Raw genomic sequence first — 17439 nt, 5'->3', positions numbered from 1 at the left:
TGATAACGGCACTGACACTGACGTGCACCTTCACAAAGCTGCAGCCTCATCTCCGAGACAGGATAAACTGTTTGGCCTTTGGACAAGATTATTTCTGTTCAGAACAGGATTGTTATCACTTAATTGAAAATAATTATCCAATGCAAATTGGCTTCAAGTTGGCAGGCTGAGTTGAAAAGATGGCGTGTTTCCAAGCTGTCCTGAGGAGAGCTGAGCCAAGCTGCATGGTGGCAAGGTGGGAGGCTAGGACTGTCTGTGGGGCTGAGGGTAGGGCACAGGGGACAGATATTCTCTCTGCACCATCCACATCCCACAAAGAAAGTGAGGGTTCTGTCCTGCCTTCCCAGTGCTTTCATCAGGTGTGGCATGGAGGCTCTCCAGTACGGCTTTGGAGCTCCTCTTTGCAGGCCTCAGAGTCTTCCCTGCATGGGCAGCATCAATACATCACCAGGAAGACCCAGGCAAGTGGTGTCCTGCTCAGGCACTGGGCAGCAGTGGCAGCCAGCAGACAATACAGAGGTAGAGATGCAACTGTGGCCCAGGGCTCGCTCAGAGTTCCATGTCCCTGTAAACACACTGGGCACCCTAAGGTCTGATAAGTAATTTGGTGGAAAAGTGTTGGAGAATGCCATAGTACCTACACAGACCCAGTGAGACCAGTGTGAATATTGTAACCAGCTTCTCTGACAGACCTGCTCCCAAGCGTAACAGGGAATGTATTAATGAGCTGATAGCTTGTCTTCGGGGTCTGCTCCTGGGATTTCTGCACATGAAGGATGCAGCTGTCCTCCTGTTCTTGGGCATTGTATCTGCTCAAAAGATGTCCAAGAGATGAGGACAGCTGGTGCCATAGAGAGTCTGGGCCCCAGCCGGGGCTGTGGAAATCTTCACAGAACCAGGCAGATACATGCTCTCGGTTGTTCTGACCCAAGACAGCATGTCAAACCTTGTTTGTGTTTGTGCGTCGTCTTTCGAACCTGTTCTTCCTATGTGAAAGCAGCCTATCGTTCAAAATGTTGTGTGTCAGCATGTGCTTGCCAGAGAATTTCTGGGGACAACCGTCAATCCCTGCATGTATGTGTCTGTGAGATTTCACCCTACCTCGATCCCCACAGTGCCTGCTGAATCCTCCACTTTTGGGATCTCTGCTGCCACCCCTGTCTGTAGGTGCCATGCACTGAGGTCAGACTAAGGAGAAAGATCTGCCAGGGGATCCTTGCTTGGTGAAATCACCTGGGCACTTGTCCTGCCCTGACTGAATGTGCTTGGGTACATGCCTGGTGAGGAGCCTTTGGGCTTTTGTGATGATGTGGTGGTGCTCTCCCTTCCTGTTTAGTATGAAGAAAGACAGCAGGGCCAGCAGGAGTCCACAGAGAGGTGCAGGGACTCTTGCTGTCTGGGGCCATCAGAACCCACAGGGAAAAGCTCACCCCAGTTCTTCGGCTTCCCATTCAAAGAGAAGTGCAGAACCACCCCCAATGTTGGCAACTTCCTGTTCTGATTTACCACCCTCCTTCTCACACACATGTATGCCTCTTCTTTAAGAACTAGGGATCTGCCAGTGTGCACTTACACCCATGAGCCATTCTGCCCTTGTTGTTTTCTCCTCTCCCTTTTCTCTTTTTCTGCCTGAACAGGTTTGGATTAGACAAGCCCTCCCTGAATGTACACAATGCCTCTGCCAATGCACAAATACACTAGAGAATTTTGAGTTTCCACAACATTTTTTATATGATTCGACCAGACTGGTACAAGGTTAATTAAAAAAAATGTTTAAATGCAGTTTCATCAGAAGTGTAAAATTCTTCTGCAAGAATCTCTGTCAGGACTTCATAAAGATGATAGTGTACTTTAACTGGCAAAGCACAATTAGACACAGTCAAATATTATCCTGGTTAAAGACTATTAATTTTCCTTACATTTGTCATGAATTAATTTTTTCTGGCTATATAAACAGTGTTTCCTTTATGAATACAACTGCTTCCTTTACATTGAAAAATTAAATTTGCTTTGATAATGAACTGAGGTGCTAATAATCATTTTGCAATGCAAAAAAGTGCAATTACTGGCTGCCGTGCCTCGCAGTGCCCCAGCCAGTTGTAACTGTCTGAAAGTCTGCATCTCTTCCAGTGAACACAGCCAAGCATTACGTGGGGCACAGAGACAAAACCCAGGCCAGCTGGGTGGCGGCGCAGAGCCTGGGGATTGCGTGTTCTCAGTTGGCACCTTCTGTGTCCCCAGCACACCCAGCTGGAAGCTGGGGGGGGATGCACAGCTGTGCCATGGTCTCTGTGAGATGGACTAAGCAGGTTTCTGCTTTGCCACGGTTACCCCTCCAGCCGGCTGTGGGGCTCTTTTTGCCACCTGGGTGGCTGCTGGTTTTCCCACTGCTGCAGTGGTTCTCCTACCTGGGAAGCACTGCTGAGGGTGAGGCAATCTGGTGAGCTGCGCAAACTGCCAGTGTTGAATTCCTGTTACCGCAAAGGGTTTGGGAAGACTATACCCATGCGATGAGTTTTTCTTTCCCTCTCCAGGACATCTTCATCCATGCCAGAGGCCACAAGTAGAGGTGATGTGCAGCCACTAGCCTGTGTCTTCTTGGTTCAGTCTTCTGTAGAGACTGTGGATGAAGCAGCACTGGCACTCTTCTGGAAGTTCCTCAGGCACCCACACTACTGTGAGTACATTTACCTGTCAAGGCACTCACAGGTTAAGCATTAATCTAACTTCCTGTGGCTTTTCCTCATCCGTGTGAAAGACAAAGAAGCAGGACTTCTTAGGCATCAAATCAGCACTCCAACAATGCTGAGGGGTATAATCTTCACACAGCATGCAGTTTAGGTAGTGACACTTACCTTTACCTTTCAAACATATTTTAAAAATTTTTAAAGTGCAGAATGTGTGGGTGTGTTTTTAAAAATATACTGCTATTATTTTATAACTTGATGTTGACTTTGTTCTTTTGTTGAAAGTAAATCATTAAAGGAAAAATTGTAAGACAAAATGAAAAACCATAGTGCATAGAAAATCCACCAGGAGTTCAATAGAAACCTCTTAACATGCAAGCAAAGAGGATGGGAAGGATAAAAGCTTTGCTTGGCCTGCTTCAGCATATACTGAATTTCTCACACAGTGGGTTTCTTAGAGCTTATGTTCTTCCTAAGCCCTAAGGAACATGATAAAAATGAATTTTTAGAGGACCTACTGATTAGGAAGTCACAGTGCTGGAGACAAGCTTTCATGATGATGTTAGTCCCCTTGCTTTAGCATTGCTTTAGAAACTGCATCCAATGACAATGGTAGCAGCAATTCATTGAGCAGCCTCATCAATGTGGGCAGCTTCCCTCACTCGTTTGTTAGCTTGAAGTGTGGTATTTTGCCTTGTTTAATACCTCCTGAACAGAGAGGTTCCCACCCAGAGGACACCTGAGAAGGCTTGCATGACCAGTAACCCTGCTCCTGACACCAGCAGTGTGGTTAGCATGACTAACAATAAAGCAAATATCCATATTATGTAAGAAGGCTGTTAACATACACCCCTGCCCCCTTCTCTCTCCCCCCTCTCTGGCTCCAGGCTGTGGGGATGCCCCCTGTCAGGGTGACAGAGGGCATTAGTGTTATCAAGATGCAGGTGCTGAGCCAACAGGAGGTATGGGGAGCACACACTGACAGGGTGGTTGGGCCCACTAGCGGTACCAAGGCCCACATGTGGGGTTGCCAGGAGATGGTGACACTGGTCCTGGGACAGGGAAGCATAACAGCTCCAGGAGCGCTGTCTATAGAAGCAGGCAGCTACCAGCCCTAAGGGGGTCTTAGACTGGAGCTGCTGCTGCTGGACAGCAAAACCTGTGGTCCCCTGGTGAACAGGGGCACCTCCGCTGTTGTCTTCCTCCTCTGAGCAGTGACTGAGTGACTTCTGGTCTTTTATGTAAAGCTTGAGTCTAGGTTATGGTTGTATCTTGCACCAGTTGATAAGAATTTAACCCAATCTGCAGGGGTCTAGGTGACAGAAAAGCTTGTGTAACTAGTGATTCTAGTGTAGTTCTAGAAATTCTATGCAACAATAAGCTATGCTAGGTGCTGGAAATTGTAGATGATAAAATATGCTGATTGTTATTATTATTATTATTTTTTATAATTATAACCAGAGACCTGTGGCCAGCCCTCATTCTGCCAAAGATCCAAAAAGAAGCTGCCTGTCCTCCGTAATGTTGGGTGATGCTTTCACTGAAGCAAAAGAGGGGACAATCTTTAATTCAGATTATCATTTCAATTCACTCCTCAAATAATCTTCCAAGCAGATGCACACAGTGTGAGCCAAATTCAGCTGCTTTAAAATTAAGAACAGTCCCTTTGCTGGCTTTGGATCATGCTCTTTGCACCCTCACTGCAGTACATGTAGCAAGAGAGGGAGGTGAGGGTGTTTGGAAGAGCATCTGCAAGGAATTGGCGAGGAAGATGAAAATCTCTTTACAGGCAATGCAGATTTAACTCTGGGAGAGGGACAGCCTCTGGTGTGTTGTTGCTGACTTGCTGGCAGAAATATGCGTTCCTGTCTAAAAGGTGCCTCTGAAACAGGGCGGTGTGGTAGTGCCCTTTCTTGCTGATTGGACTGGTTAAACCTGATGCGTTGAGGCCTCCCAGTCCACCGACCCATGATAACTGAATTTTGGATTGATTTTTGCACTGGTTGGACCTCAGGGCAAAAACTTAGCACTCTTGGAAGAGCTGCTGACTGACTGCAGATGGGACAAAAACTGTCATTTGGTAAGAGTAAGATCAGTCCTAAGGTTTGCTGGGCTAGCCAGGTGGCCATGGGCAGGACTTTGCTTGTCATGGGTCTAGTCCAGAGCAGCTGAGGAAACAACATGACAAGATGTGAAGTCAGTCATTTTTGCCCTGCTCTCTGCAACACCACTGTGCAATTATACCCACTGCTTATTGGGATCAGCTCAATAGCTTGTCCAGGTGACCCAGACCCCAACTCTGCTGCCTCTGAAGGGGGGATTAAGCATGTAGGCTTTAGAAGGACAAAACCAGTGCAGCAGATCCACTTTTCGTGCTATAGTGAGAAAATGGTCCTGAAACAGCATGGCTTTTACCTGTCCTACTGTGCTCTGGTGGGAAATAGTCCTTTTCCTTTTCTTTTTTGGCTAGTCTGAAAACAAAATGAAGTGTTAGTCAGACAAATAGGTCTTAGGGTTTCTGAAGCGGGGAGGCACCATTGTCCTCTGAGCTATGTTTAATGAAGAAGACCAAAGCCAGTGAGCTCCATTGCAAGGCACAGCAAAGCCCCATAACGCTATGCAAATCACTCTCAGAAAGATACTACTTCTTGGCCGAGACAGAGAACTGAAAGCTCTGTGTGCTCAGCCAAGTCTGCAGAGCCAGAGGTGTAGCTCTTGCCTGAGTGATGGTATTAACAGAGGCTGGGGCCATGTCTGCTCTTGGTTCCTGGCTATGCAGACAGGCCTTGGGCGCAAGCATCTGACCAGGCTTTGACTCTGCACCAATAAAACAGGGAGATAATCCCTCCCTTCTCATCCCACCAGCCTGGGAGGGGGCCAGCATTCATCCTCAGCATCCATCTGGGCAACATCAGGACACTCAACCCCACCGGTCCACACTGCAGTCTCTGCCTGTGCAGGACTGGGACACATCTCCTTGCTGTGATACCCTGATGCTGCAAGTCGCTCAGGAGTCAAAGCTTTGATGCAGGGACCTCCCAGGGGCAAACAGTCTCACTGGATGATGAATTGATGGAGAGCAGTCCAGCAGAGAATGACTTAGCAATACTGCAAAATCAGGTATGGACAGGCAACGTGTGCTTGCAGCCCAGAAAGCCAACTGTACGCTGGGCTGCACCAAAAGCAGCGTGGCCAGCAGGGTGAGGGAGGGGATTGTCCCCCTCTGCTCTGCTCTCGTGAGGCCACACCTGGAGCCGTGTGCTCAGCTCTGGGGCCCCCAGCACCATGAGGACATGGACCTATTAGAGAGAGTCTTGAGGAGGGCCACAGAGATGATGAAGGGCTGGAGCACCTCTCCTAAAAAGACAGGCTGAGAGAGCTGGGGTTGTTCAGCCTGGAGAAGAGAAGGCTCCAGGGAGACCTCATTACAAACCTTTCAACATAGAAAGAAGTCTTACAGCAAAGATGGAGGGGAGCCAATAACGATGGAACAAGGAGCAATGGTTCTAAACTGAAAAAAGGCAAGATTTAGATTAGATATTCAGAAGAAATTTTTCCCTCTGAGTGTGGTGAGGCCCTGGCACAGGCTGCATGGAGAAGCTGTGGCTGCCCCATCCCTGGCAGTGCCCAAGGCCAGGCTGGATGGGGCTGGGGTCAGCCTGGTCTAGCAGCAGGCATCCCTGCCCATGGCAGGGGCTGTAACTGGGTGGTCTGTAAGCTCCCTTCCAACCCAAACTGCTCCATGATTCTATGAGTTAGCAAATGTGATGTTGCTCTGGAGAAGACAGGGCCAAGACAGGGCCAAGACTACTGTGATTTACTCAGTGATGGCACTGGCAGAACAGTGCCAGCCTGGAGGAGGCAGCACAGCTCAGGTCAGGCCATGATGTGACTGCACCTCAGCAGTTTAGTTCTCCAAATTTTGGCACTGCTTCCAGAAGGACGCTGCTCATGCCTGGTGTTTCCCCGATGACCTGGCTGGAGACACACATGACACTGGTGACATCAGAGCGGGTCACCTTTCAGCCTTTACTTTCAGACTTTGGGGCTGTGCATGTGAGCACCAGGCAGGGACGCAGCTACAATACCCCAGGCATCACCAGTGGTGTGCGGGCACATGGGGTGGTTTTTGTCATCTGAAATGCTGGTCATTGCTCCCAGCAGCTGAGTGTCACAGTGTAGCTCAGACTTGCTTGGTTAAATGACTCCCAGCAGATTCTAAGATAGCTCATGCTTTTATGTACATATATAAATATATAAATATCTATACATACCCACACAACATTTTTTAAGCAGACTTTAGGGAAAAAGATTGAAAAAGAAGCCAACCTTCTGTTTGACTTTGTTACAAAGACATATTTAATTATTTTCTAATGCACACAAGTATCCTGTGGAGATGTGCACCTCAAATCACAGTAGTCCTTCCTTCTTCAACATTGCTGTGCAGTGACTGCAACAAATGCTATACCAAATACTCTCTTCTCCCCTCGTCACTCCTGGGACAACTACCCCCATTACCAAACAAGACTCTGACCTTTTGATCCATCCATCTTGTCTCCTCCACACAGTCTGGGCTGAGCTACAGCCATTTATTTATTCACGCAATGTAGGTTTCCTTATGCTGCTTTACCAGTGCACATCAACTGTGACCTTGATACACTATCCTCTCCAGGGATAAGCATGTTTTGCACTCCCAGGCATCTCTGGAGTAAAGAGTGACAGTTCCTTTAAGGAGGGGAAAAATAGCAGGTGGGAGGAATGACAGGCTGAAGTACATTTTAGTTTAATAGGATAAAATGGAGCTTGCTGAAAGTAGCCCAATCTTCAAGTCACCTGGTACAGAACAGGATTTTAATGCTGTGCTTTCCTTTCACTAGTCCCTAATGTAGCAATATTTTGGTGGTAGAAATTACATCAACCCTTTTTGTCATGTTCCTTATCGTGTCCTTTTCATCTAATCCAAAAACATTTTCACCTTTATTATTTTTGCACTAAGTTCTGTAAAATTCATTTGTTGTTTGACAGAAAACCTACTGATAGTTACGGGAGGCACGGATTACCAGTGACAGCCTGCTGGTGCTGAATGCAAACTATTTTGTTTCAAGTAGCACAAGGAAGAGACCCATGAGTGGAGCCCTGCAGCACAGCCACGAAAAGCCGAGCACGTAGACCGGACACTCTTGGTATGGGTTCCCCAGCAGGTAAGCAAAGATGATTTCCTTACCTGTCCACATAGTTTATTGACTGTGGGGGAACAGACTCACTCATGGCTGGGTGTATACAGCATCCAACACATCGATCTCCTGGCAAGTATGGTTCCTGCTACAGTCCTGCTGGCTGGCATGAGACAAATCCTTCTTGCCTTATTACATTCTTCCACATGTAATAAGGCTCCAGTGCTCAGTGTGAGGGAAGATTTCAAAGCTGGAGCTCAATACACTGATTATGATATGTAAGGAAATGAGTTTGAGGCACTCCGGTGCTACCGTAGGTTGGAGACCAATTATTGCAGACATGACAGTCCAATGCACTCGGTGGGATGTAAACTGTCTTGGTTCTACTACTATTAATTACAGTAGTATCTGGCCATGGACATGTCTGACCCCACTCTGCCCAGCAGCAGAGCAGGACACTGCTGCTGATGTGGAAGAGAGGGCAGGATGAATCTGCTCAGAGAGACTACTGAAGAAAGGGTTCTCAGCAGTCCATTCACTCATCTGCTTCCTCAATGATCTCTGTCTTCTCCAGCGTATGTTTTTTCAACTCCTACTTCAACCATGCCAGCAAGACTCCATGGCCAACTCAGACAATCCTCTGCAGTCCTCTGCTACCTTTATTTACCATTTTAAGGTCTTTTTTCCTAGTGTCTTATCTACACCTTTCTCACTGTATATTAAGACTGTGTATTGTTGTCCTACTCACCCATGTTAAGAAAGGCTGTCTTCCTTTTTATGTTATTTACACACCTCCTTTTCTCTAGGGAAAAATAAAAATAAATAAAAGTGCCTCATCCATTTCAGTCTTTTTATGCTAGCTGCATTATCTGGACCCTCTGATTCCAGCCACTATGCAGCAAGTTTGCTCTGTCTTGAAGTGCCATGCCTGACAGAAGTCAGTCCTTGGGCTGGTATCTTAACCTGCCATGACCAAAATGGAATTGTGGTTAATACTCCACTTTGTATACACTGCTGTATTGTCTTGTTTCTTTTGCTACAGCTTTTCTGTCTCATGTTCAGCTTGGGAGCTTCACTGCAGCCTCACTTCCCAGTCAGTTCCTGGCCTTCAATCTGCACTGTTGCTAGAGGGAGTTTTTTCATCCAGCTCCCATCTGCTTCCAAATTTTGCTGTTTCACCTTTTTCTCTTCCCATGGTCCCAAATATCCTACATTCTCTGTGCTTTAACTCACTGTCTTGCAACCGCACACAACAGACATCTACCACAGCAAAAGCCAGGCTAGACATCTGCATGACAGGGCAGCTGCTGTAGTCATAGAGAAAGCCAGAAATGCTCTCCACACAAATATATGATTTGATGCTTGCAATATTCTCTGCCACAGAGGACACAGTCTACTACCAGGCTTCTGTGGGTTCACCCAAGCACTTGCATAAGTTACCAACCGTGCTTAAACTTTTCACCCTTAGCTTCCCAAAACATTTCAGGCTCAATAGCACATACACGAATTTGAAAAAATCCATAAAAGAGTCCCAAGGTAAAACAGAGTTGGCTGAGGTCAATGAACCTCATAGAAACAACTCAGCATGGACTCTTCGCTGATTTAACGCCAGTTACAGTAGCCACGCACCTTAATTTTAGAGGGAAGAGTTACAGAACACTCTCAGTCATTTCACACCAGAACACCACCTTAAATTGCACACAGGCAACCTGAAGACATCTATATCTCTTAAACACAATGCTGTCCCTGATACTGTATATCAGTGTATATATACTATATATATCAAATATAAATATTCCATTATCATAGAATCGTAGAATAGTTTGGTTAGGTTTGGAATGGACCTTAAAGGTCCTCTAATTCCAACCCCCCTGCCATGGGCAGGGACACCTCCCACCAGCCCAGGCTGCCCCCAGCCCCATCCAGCCTGGCCTTGGGCACTGCCAGGGATGGGGCAGCAACAGCTCCTCTGGGCAGCCTGGGCCTGGGCCTCACCCCCTCAGAGTAGAGAAGTTCTTCCTAATATCTAATCTAAACCCACTGTCTTTTAGTTTTAAGCCCTTACCCCCTGTCCTATCCCTACACTCCCTGACAAAGAGTCCCTTCCCACCCTTCCCATAGCCCCCTTTAGGTATTGGAAAGTTGTTATAAGATCTCCCCACAGCCTCCTCTTCTCTAGGATGAACAACCCTGAACGCCTCAGCCTGTCCTCACAGGAGAGGTGCTCCAGCCCTTCATCATCCTCATGGCCTCCGATGGACTCCCTTCCGTATCCTTGTGCTGGTGACCCCAGAGCTGAGCGCAGGGCTCCAGGTGGGGCCTCACAAGAGCAGAGCAGAGGGGGACAATCCCCTCCCTCGCCCTGCTGGCCACGCTGCTGTTGGTGCAGCACAGGATATGGGCTTTCTGGACTGCAAGTGCACATTGCTGGCTCATGGTGAGGTTCTTGTCCACCAACACCCCCAGGTCCTTCTCCTCAGGGCTGCTCTCAATCCATTCTCTGCCCAGCCTGGATTTGTGCTTGGGATTGCCCCAGCCCAGATGCAGGACCTTGCATGTGGCCTTGAACCTCATGAGGTTCTCACAGGCCCACCTCTCAGGCCTGCCAAGGCATCCACCCCTTCCTGCCAGCATGTCAGCCACACCACAGAGCTTGCTGGTTTTGGCAAACTTGGTGAGGGTTCACTCAGTTCCACTGTCCACATCACTGACAAAGATGTTAAATAATACTGGTCCTGGTATCAGCCCCTGAGGAACACCACTTGTTGGTGGTCTCAATTTGGACGTTGACGTGCTGACTGCAACTCTCTGAGAGGTGCATCCAGGCAATTCCTTATCCACTGACTCGTCCATTCATGTCTCTACAATTTACAGAGAAGGATGTTGAGTGGGACAGTATCAAATGCTTTGCACAACTCCAGGTAGATGACATCAGTTGCTCTTCCCTTCTTCTTATTAATTAATTAAATTACAAATTACTTAAACATAAGTATACAAAAAAGAAGGTGTAGAGCAGCCTTACTAGCATGGCAGTATTAATATTTTTATACTTTTATACTTTGAGTATAAAAGTGTTGAGAGTTTTCAATGTACAACATCGTTCCATTGCCAGTCACCTCTGACACTGCTAACACATCAGCACATTAGGCCATTGCATAATGCCTGGATGAAGTGTACATTGCACTTCCTAGCAGGTTTCTTAGCAAATGAGGAACTGAATACCGGAGTGAGGGTATTCAGAGGCCGAGGCTCAGAGATCTCCACAGGGAACATCTCAAGAGGCATGCTACCCAGGTGACTACCAGAAAAACATCCCTCTGGTGTTCATGGTTAAGAGTGACTGTCTACTTCCTTTTACAACACACAACACAGCACCTGTAAAACACCTCTGTTGATGAGTGAGGACTCATCTCCCTCTCTTAGATGCTATTGCAGTTTGCCATTTTCTCCTTTGTCTCTTGGACACTGTTGGAAACACAGCTGCTTCAGTTTTGTGGGAATGAAACAGAATAACTCCCTGTTCTTGATGTTCTTCATGGTGTACCTGAAAAGCCTCCAGAGCATGGACACAATATTGTACAGTGAATGGAATGATGAGGCCACAATTTCACTGAGTCATTTTTACGTTAGACCAAAAGCAAGCCAAGACAAGTCAACCAACCAACAAACAAACAAACAAACACACTACTGAATATTTGCTTCAAAAACAGTGGAGAAAATAATTGTGGGGGATTCCCTAAAATATACCTAACCACAGCTAAGGGCAGTTCTCCATTCTCTGTTTTTGTACTTATGTGTTTTCTAATTATCTCTAGAGGTAGAACAATCAGTAATTCGCAATATTCTGAGACCAGTCATACAGTCACCCTTAGGGCACTGTTGATGTACAGGCCTGTTACATACTCCCAGACAGTGGTAACTCCTGATGTCTGAGCCATCCATCTTCTGCAGAATTTCCTGTGGGAATACTCTACACTTCTGTCCAAAGAAGTGCTAAGGGACAGAATTGCAAGGACACAGTCTCCTGAGCTTTTACTCACCTCATGATGACTTTGCTGGCCATGTCATTAAATTGACGCATTGGAAAAGTTGGAGTTGACCTCAATACTTAATCCAAAACAACTCTTCTTCCCTATCTACCAGTCTGCATGCTGTTATAGTTCAAGGCTGCTGCAGACTTCTGTTCAAATGCAACAGTGAACTCATAAGTAAAAACGGATGCAGAACACAACAGATGGGATGAGTTTCAATGTTAGGGGCAAGTCTTTTCAGGAGTGGATTTATTTTTTTTTTTTAAACTAGGGCTAAATGTGATTTATTTTTTAAATAACAAAACAAAGTTTTCAATCAAGTAATGGATGAAGTTAAGCAAAAATAAATTTCAGTTCACAGAATCACAGTTGTCAAGAAGGATGCACTTAGGCAAAATTGGGCATTAGCTTCCCAAGTATTATGTAAGTTTAGGTCTGCTCCAAACACCTCTGAGAGGAATTGATATGGCCACTGAAATTCTAGTGTTCTTGGTGGGGACCTTGCCATAAAAAAAGCTGATGAATTCAAGGAGTGTGAAATAGCACTGGCAAAAAGACTGCCCCCAATTTTTTCTAGCGTAGTTACCCTTCAGATGTCTTCTCCTCAGACACAGCCTTGCATCTGTACAAGTTACAAATTCTTTCAATTTTGAAACACAACAGTAGCCAAAGGCCAATTTCTTAGTAAGCAGTAAGGCATGACATGTACTTTTGTGAAAATGTGCTGTTAGTTACTATCTCTTGATTAGCAAAAGTGGTGTTATTGTATAGTATAGGTCATACATCAGTCACATATAGGTCATATCTTATTGAAAACCAGAAAATCTCTTGTCAAGGATGATGTATTTCCACATCAAGAAAGAGAAGCAGATACCGTCTTCTTAGGTAGTTCTGCTTCCCAATGCAAGACACCCTAGAACAAACCAACATTTATTGGGTATCCCTCATGTAAAGTTTTATTTGGATTATTCATTTGATCAAACATTTACTGTTAGAAAGCTTTTAACAACATAACTGTTCAACTCCAGAGTACAAAAATAACTGTCTTAAAAAATTTAAATTACTAAATTTTAGCTCATTTAAGTCTGGAATCAAATACACTTTTAATGCTCTGCTCTCATTTCTGCAGAAACAACTTCCACACCAAGGGGAGCAAGGACATATTTGAGATGTGAATTCATTTCCATTTTCTCAGCTGCTTTCTCCTGCTGTGCTGACTAGTCAGCAATGACAGCTCACTCAGACCTCACCTGTGCTCAGCACCCAGTTCTGTGGCACTGATGGTGATAGACTTATGGCATCACACTGCAGAGTGAGGTGGAGACTGTCATGTCCCAAAGTGCGAGGCTATAATTTCACAGCACCTTCCAGGAGGCACAGAAGGGAGTACTGAGAATGCACTCAGCTGTGCATTGGAGAGGACTGAGTGACTGAGGAGAACATCCATATCCCCCTGTGTCTGCACTGACTCCCCCTAATGTGAAAGCCTCTCTGCAGCATCAGGTCTGAGGGACTGCACTCCTGAGAAGCAGATCCTGCTCTGACAGGTAAAGCAACATCTCACCAGTGAAGAAACAAAGCCTACCAAACCCTGCATGAGCACCCTCCCTCCTTCCCACTCCCTCCCATTAGAAGCAAACAAAATGAATTTACAGCCTACCCTGGGATTGCTGAAAAGTGAGTCATTCCAGACACGAGCATTAAAAACTGCCTGTCAAGTGAACAGTTCACAACAGACAAAGCATCCCTTTTGGGAACAGAGATGGATGCTTCTTGTGTGACTTGTACATGGGCATGCCCACCCAGATTCAGAGACATATTTTAATTTGGTGTGTAAAGAGGGACAAAAATAAACATCAGGCAGAGCCAGAGCTAGTAAACAGCAGTGCTGCCCATCTACTTCCTCATCAGCAGAAGGATTTCTGTTTAGACTTTTTCCTCCTCTGTTTTATGAGGAATAAATTCTCATTGATATCAGGAACAGCATCTTTCTGTTTTTTCCTTTTCTTCTTCCTTTTAGCAGCTTCTAGAAACTCCCGAGCATACTCTGTCTTGCTGCCACGTGCTTGGAAAATGGACTTGTGATGTTTTTTGCTGCCCTTAGATGTCTGCTTTTCATACCCCCTAGGGAAGTCTTCCTCCATCTTGTGGCCCCTATCAACATCACTTCTGTGTTTCTTTGCTCTGGGTTTGTCTGCCTGGGACTTCCTTGTCTTTCTGTGATACTCATAATCTTTGTTATGTTTACCATGTTCTTTACAAGGCTTCTTCTTTTTCTTATGGATGTATCCCCCATGTTTTTCTTCCTGCCATGGTATCTCTGACTGTAGTGGCAGAAGGCCAGCTTCTTGTAGTTCTGTAAAACAGATCATCTTATTTCAGAAAAGCTAAAATCTAGTGCCCAAGCCATCAGAACTTTCTCTGTGTATAGAGTCAGTACAACCACCTGTTTTCTCTGACAGATTTTTTTCATGGTGTTTCTTTTTTCTGTCAACAGACAAGAATCTTAACAAATTACAGTCTAATCCTGCTAGATTATTACAACTTTAATATTAGTGGATTTTTAGAATTAAACCATGTGACAACACTCACCTAGTTACTTTGACACAATAAATTTCCGTGATACACAGGTGAATAAAGTCACAATTCTTTTACTACCCCAGACTACATTTTCAAATTCCTATAGCTTTTCCCAAATCACAAAAATAATCCTGCAGTATTTCAGAAAGTAGCAAGCACAAAAGAAAACATTTAAAAGAACTGAAAACCAAATGGATCTCCCCAAACATGCTGTACCTGCAATCTTTCTTTTTAATCTGTTTGCTCTCCTCTTGAGATCGCATTCATCATCATAGTAGTGGATGAACGGAGAAGAGGGGAACATGCTTCCATGCATCCGCTTTTCTAAGCACTCCTGCAAAACACATTTTAAATCACTATAGATGTGGCTGAGTTTTATGGGAAAGGAAATGGGCTGGATTCTGCAGGTGCTGGTCTGTACCTATGGAGGATGTGGCAAACAATTCTTTAAACACTGATATTTTTAGAGTTCCAACAATCCTTCCTGCATACAAGACAAACACGCATTCCATGAGACAAACTGTAGTCCTCTTGCAGCAAGTGGAAGGATTCTCATGTCTTCCCACAATTAATACAGATATATAGCAGTTTTAAAAGCAGGGGACTAGAAGGAGGCAAACGTGAAGTAAACAGGAGGCAAATTAGGAAATGCACTGTTAGATCTCGGGAACAAGGCTATCCTGCCTATAGCTGTGCCAGGTTCCACCACCACCTGCTTTCACTGCTTCTTATTGCTCCCTCTGGTCTCATAGCACAACCACATGCCTTGTCTCTTTGAAAGCCAAATACCTCTAATTGCAGGAGAGCTTTTTTAAGTTGTATCATTTCAGGGGAAAGTATGGGAGCATCCTTTTAACACAGCAAGAACTGCATGACTATGCTTGTTATCTGTCGTGCTTTGTAGTATCATGTCTCTTCTTCTTGGACACTGCCCTAATCTAATGAACTCTGGGTCTGGACATTCCCAAGAAACTTTCAGGAGCTTTCAGTCACCATGTCTCCACCATAACCTTTCCTTCCAGTGTTTACTACTTCTACCATACCGTACCTCTAGCCCTCCCTTTCCCTGTGTGTCCTCCTGTGTCTTCCCCTTTCCTTTTCAGAGGCACAATACATCAAAAATGCATTTCATGTGTGTCATATTTCTCAGCTTTTATTTGCTCTTTGCTTGGCTGAAATTATATGAAGAATCATGTTATTCTTTGTGGTGTTTGCAAAAAAGGTATCGTTAGATTAAGTGACAATGGATGATCTCCACGTGCATGGATGAGTGCAGACAAGCAAAGGCAGCTCAAAGCTGGAGCCCATGTCTGCAAGCTCCAGCCCTACCAGGCTGTGAATTCAGGCTGAAAGGGACCTAGGAGAGGGTGTTCAAGTCCACCTGTCACCTGAGGCTGTTCTCAGTAGCTATCCATCTAAGATATACATACCCTAGAAGACAGACTGGATTTCACTCTAAACACCTTAACCACTCAGCTATAGTGGATACCCAACATGTGCTGCAAAGAAACATCCCCTCTCACCTTTCCCAGTTCCTCCATTTACCACTTCAGATTTAAGAGGAAAGGAAAGCAGTGAAATGACACTTGAAATACCTGTGTTTTATGTGAATGAAGCTTAAGAGTGGCCTTTAGGCAGGGCACAAAGCTGTCTATCTTGAATAAAAGAAAGAAAATTATCCCTAAACATTGCCAAGGAGCTTACTGAAGATAACACAGATTAGCTTTACACGGGAGTATGGAAAGATTTATTCTTCTTTCTGTGATATCTGTGAAATGTAGTGTTTGAGATGCTGCATGAAATCTTGGGCTGCAGAAATACAGCCTTTTCATTATTTTTTTATGCTGTTAATTTGTTGACAGCGATACACTAGTGAATGAAATGCACATACCACCAAAATCAGAACTCATATTTTCCTCTGTTACTTCACCTCGCTGAAAAATCAACTCAGCAATGTCTGTGCACTGCTATATCCTTCCCTCCCAAGTAAGCTGCCACTGCTGCCATACACTTTGTACTGCTAAATACTCTTGGGTCAGTCTTCACCATTGGAGATAACATATAGAGGATGGAAAGGAGAGCCTGCTACCAACCTGCAGGAGAAATTTCTGTGTGACTGGCATATTAGGATGTGAATGCAAGGCACATCTGCAGGTACTGTATAGTTCCTTAACTCTGCTGCCTTAAAAACTTGCTGCAGCCTGAATAATGCCATAGGCTGTCGCTGATTAATTTACTTTCCCTCTTAACTCTCACTGCATGAATTCAGACACTCATTTTAAGCTCACTTTTCTTAGCCAGTGAGAGGTACAAATCTCAAATGTATTGCCTGTCCAGCTGGATCACCATAAAGATGAACACACAGACCCTCTAGTCCAATTTCTTCAGCCATTTGTGTAAAGAAGGTTTAGTGATTTGAAGGCAAATACTTGGTTATCATTATATAATGCAATGTGCACCCTGGATGTTTTTCTATGTGCATATTGAAAGATCTGGTGAGTGTTTCTGCCTTTCTGTGTTATTACCGACTTCTTCATTTTCAGTCATCGCTGAGGCTACTTCTGCTCCTTGTATGCTAGTAAAAATACTACCTTATCTTCTTTAAACTTCGATAGCCATAAAATGTTGACCGTGAGTCATTTTATGCCGTTATTCATTTTATACAGTTTCTACCTTTTCCATTCAAGTAATGACTATCATCTCCTCCCACATATTTACTAATTATTTTAAAAGCAGTCTTATTTGTAACCATGTATTGCTGCTTTCCTCGAATGCCATTTTTTGAGAACTTAGTGAAATACTCCTTACCCATTGCCAGCAATCAGTCTCATTTTTTGTTCAAGCCTGTCAACTCAGTTTTTATTGTATATGCTCATTTTAGTGTATATACTAGTAGTAATGGCTTCGTTCTGTTTTTCTTTAACAGGACTGGTTTCAGTCCTTCAGAAAGGTTTTATCCTTCAAAAA

The 17439-nt window shown here is 44.8% G+C and overlaps 1 protein-coding gene across 3 annotated transcripts in view; it reads right to left on the bottom strand.

The window, feature by feature from the left end:
* Positions 1-12162: 12162 nt before the first annotated feature.
* Positions 12163-17439, bottom strand: part of ZCCHC7 (zinc finger CCHC-type containing 7) — a 116976-nt gene continuing 111699 nt past the window's right edge. The window contains exons 10-11 of one of the 3 annotated variants that reach the window (XM_035567617.2): positions 14689-14806; positions 12163-14248 (exon numbers count right to left, since the gene is read on the bottom strand). In XM_035567617.2, the coding sequence (XP_035423510.1) occupies positions 13800-14248; positions 14689-14806 (567 nt within the window). In that variant the 3' untranslated portion in view covers positions 12163-13799. The remainder of the gene's footprint in view (positions 14249-14688; positions 14807-17439) is intronic. The other 2 variants (XM_050716568.1, XM_050716569.1) reach the window with 2 other exon arrangements.

The sequence above is a fragment of the Cygnus atratus genome, chromosome Z (assembly GCF_013377495.2).
Source record: "Cygnus atratus isolate AKBS03 ecotype Queensland, Australia chromosome Z, CAtr_DNAZoo_HiC_assembly, whole genome shotgun sequence".
NCBI classification, from domain to species: domain Eukaryota; kingdom Metazoa; phylum Chordata; class Aves; order Anseriformes; family Anatidae; genus Cygnus; species Cygnus atratus.
Note: the sequence above shows the minus strand (reverse complement) of the source record. Positions and strands in the feature narration are given on the sequence as shown.